The sequence below is a fragment of the Curcuma longa genome, chromosome 3 (assembly GCF_044706935.1).
Source record: "Curcuma longa cultivar G26 ecotype Majalengka, Jawa Barat chromosome 3, ITB_CL_G26_1.1, whole genome shotgun sequence".
NCBI lineage: Eukaryota > Viridiplantae > Streptophyta > Magnoliopsida > Zingiberales > Zingiberaceae > Curcuma > Curcuma longa.
Window position 1 is genome coordinate 3,469,268 of NC_133863.1, and position 2,527 is coordinate 3,471,794.

A 2,527-nucleotide genomic window follows, 5' to 3' on the forward strand; every position below is an offset into this window, starting at 1 on the left:
CTTAGAACGAAGATAACAACTGTTACTCCATGAAGTTGTTTGTTAGGCGTAAAAAATACTTTCTGGTCGATCGATCTTTTCTCTTTGAGATAATTCACGGCGAAATATCCAAATTATTGATAGAAAATTAATATTAATATAAAACTTGAACAATACAGGTTGACATTAGAGATTTTTTTTATCGAAGAGAACTGAAAGCGACAAGGCATATCGATTCTATGCTTAAGTTGACTATAGATAGTTTGTGGCAGTTGATTGCTGATTTTTATTAACTGCCATTTCGCGGACTCAGTCAGAAGGATCGTCTCCGCCGCTGCGCTACGAGAAGTCGACGTAGCTTGTAAACTCTTCATCGCCGAGCAGCGCCGCCATTGTCTCCGGCGCCAGGCAGACTTCCAAATCCACACTTCCGCCGCCCTTCCGGCCAGGGAAAGCAGACATCTTTCCGTCGAACTTGTTGGCCCGGCCACTCCGCACCGCCACCGCCATCCCCCACCCGAAATCGTTCCCCTCGTACATGGGAAAGCGGTGGGAGCTGCCCATGGTCAGCCCCGCGCCGTCCGGGTTCCCCAGCGGGAAGCACCGCGGCGCCGCCTCCCACTCTGCCACTCCGTGCCGCACCGCTTCGTTGGTGTGGGCCGCCACACCGCGGTGCAGCAGCACCGCCACCCACCGGAGATCCCGCTCCACCACCTCCCCAACAACCGCCCGCGTCGGGATGCTCTGTATCGCGTTCCCGAAGTAGTTCGCCGCCACTGGGGGCGACACTCGGCGCCGACAATTGACAGCCATACGGAACGTCGTCGTCGCCTCCGGCGACAGCCGCTTTCGTGCCCGCGTCACCGACTTCCACACCAGTGCGCAAAGCGACTGGAACGATGAGATCTCTTCCGATACACCATCCGCCGATTTCCGATCGTGCACTTGCTTACCGAGAATTTCGGCTGTCAAATTATCGCCGCCGCGGAGATTGACGGGGCCGTTCACCCTCGATTTGATCTCCAGAATGGCCTCGCGGCTGAAGCGGAAGATGCGTTCCCGAATTGGCGCATCCACTGGGAATGTCACCTCTGGGCCACGACCTCCGGGGAACAGCAGCACTGCCTTCGACTCACCGAAGTAGTTGCGGATGAAGTCCGGCGGTGCAGGGTCCCTACCGCGGCAGAGCTCCGCCCACGCGTTGAAGAAGTTCCAGAACGAGGTGCCGTCCACGACGGCATGGTTGACGGCGGCGCCCAGGAAGACGGCTCCATCACCGAGCTCAGTGAGCTGGAAAGCAGCGAGCGGGCGGGAGTGGCCGTGGAAGCTGACAGTGCCGTCAAAGGGGAAAAGAGCCTTGACAGCAGTAGGCACGTCAGAAAAGGGGGGTAGAAGATTTGAAAGGGTAAGGGACGGAGCAGAAGCGTAGGCGAAGTCGGCGCCAGCGTCGTTGCAGACAACGACGATACGGCCGTCGGGGAGGGTGGAGAGGCGGCCGGCGAGTGCGGGGAAGAGGGAAAGCGCGCGGGCCAGCGAGGAAACAAGGAGGGAGCAGAGCGCGGGAATGGGCATCGGAGGAGCAGTAAAAAAGAGGCCTTTTTGGATGTAATGGCACGACAACATCGGGAGGTCCGACACCGATAACCGGAGCTCGCCGAGCGCCGACGCGCGATCGGGGAACACGGTGCACTTCGATACCATGTTAACAACACCAGTTTCAGCTGCGGCAGCAGCCATGGACGGGGAAGGGGAGGTTGAATTTGTGCTAATTGCGATGACAACAGGGGAGGTAGGAAGGGAAACGGTAGACATGGCGATCAACTACAGTCACAGACAAACGCCTACCGCCTCTGCTCGACTGAGGGGAAGTCGAAGGAGGGGAAGGCTTATAAAGCAGCGAGGAGGGAGGAGGGCGGCTAGCGGTGCATGCATTTGCCGAGTCCTCTGGTACTTTAAACCAATCAATTGATTGGAGTTGGACATAAACGAACGGCAGCGTTTTGGTGGCAGCGAATCATATAATATTCTGCTACAGTGACGCAATTCCTATCGTTTGGTTTGGTTGTCAGGGAACAATATTTAATTCTCCAGCTCAATCCTGTTTATTGCTACTGCATTTGTATTTTGACCGACCATTTGAGCTTCAGTTTATTAATGGTGGCATTTGTTCAGAGAGACGCCGACCATGCTCGGGACACTTGACGATGGTGGCTCAGCTCTGCATCACGTTTCAAATGGGCAGAGCATCACGTTTAATCAGGACAGTTCGAAGTTGGATTTTATCTCCCTTTTTTTTTTTTTTAATTCCTAAGTGAGTCTTTCATGGCTATATATAATTCTATCAGCACATTTTTGTGCCGATTATTTGACTAAATGCCGTGATAACATCGAGACAATGCTTGATATATTCTCGCACGGCACAGTCTCATCAAAAAGAACAGATGAAGTGAACGCAGTACACACCTCTCCAATTTATCCATCCTTATGTGAATACGACTCTATCATGCGTCTCTGCTAGGTCAACTCCTAACTGTTGACCCACACTCAA

At 53.7% G+C, this 2,527-nt stretch overlaps 1 protein-coding gene across 1 annotated transcript; it reads right to left on the reverse strand.

Annotated features, from left to right (window-relative positions):
* Positions 1-210: 210 nt before the first annotated feature.
* Positions 211-1,800, reverse strand: LOC141825141 (putative acetyltransferase At3g50280). The gene has a single exon (XM_074712529.1). It carries the CDS (start codon positions 1,789-1,791, stop codon positions 319-321), a length of 1,473 nt encoding a protein of 490 aa, XP_074568630.1. The 5' UTR covers positions 1,792-1,800; the 3' UTR covers positions 211-318.
* Positions 1,801-2,527: the final 727 nt, after the last annotated feature.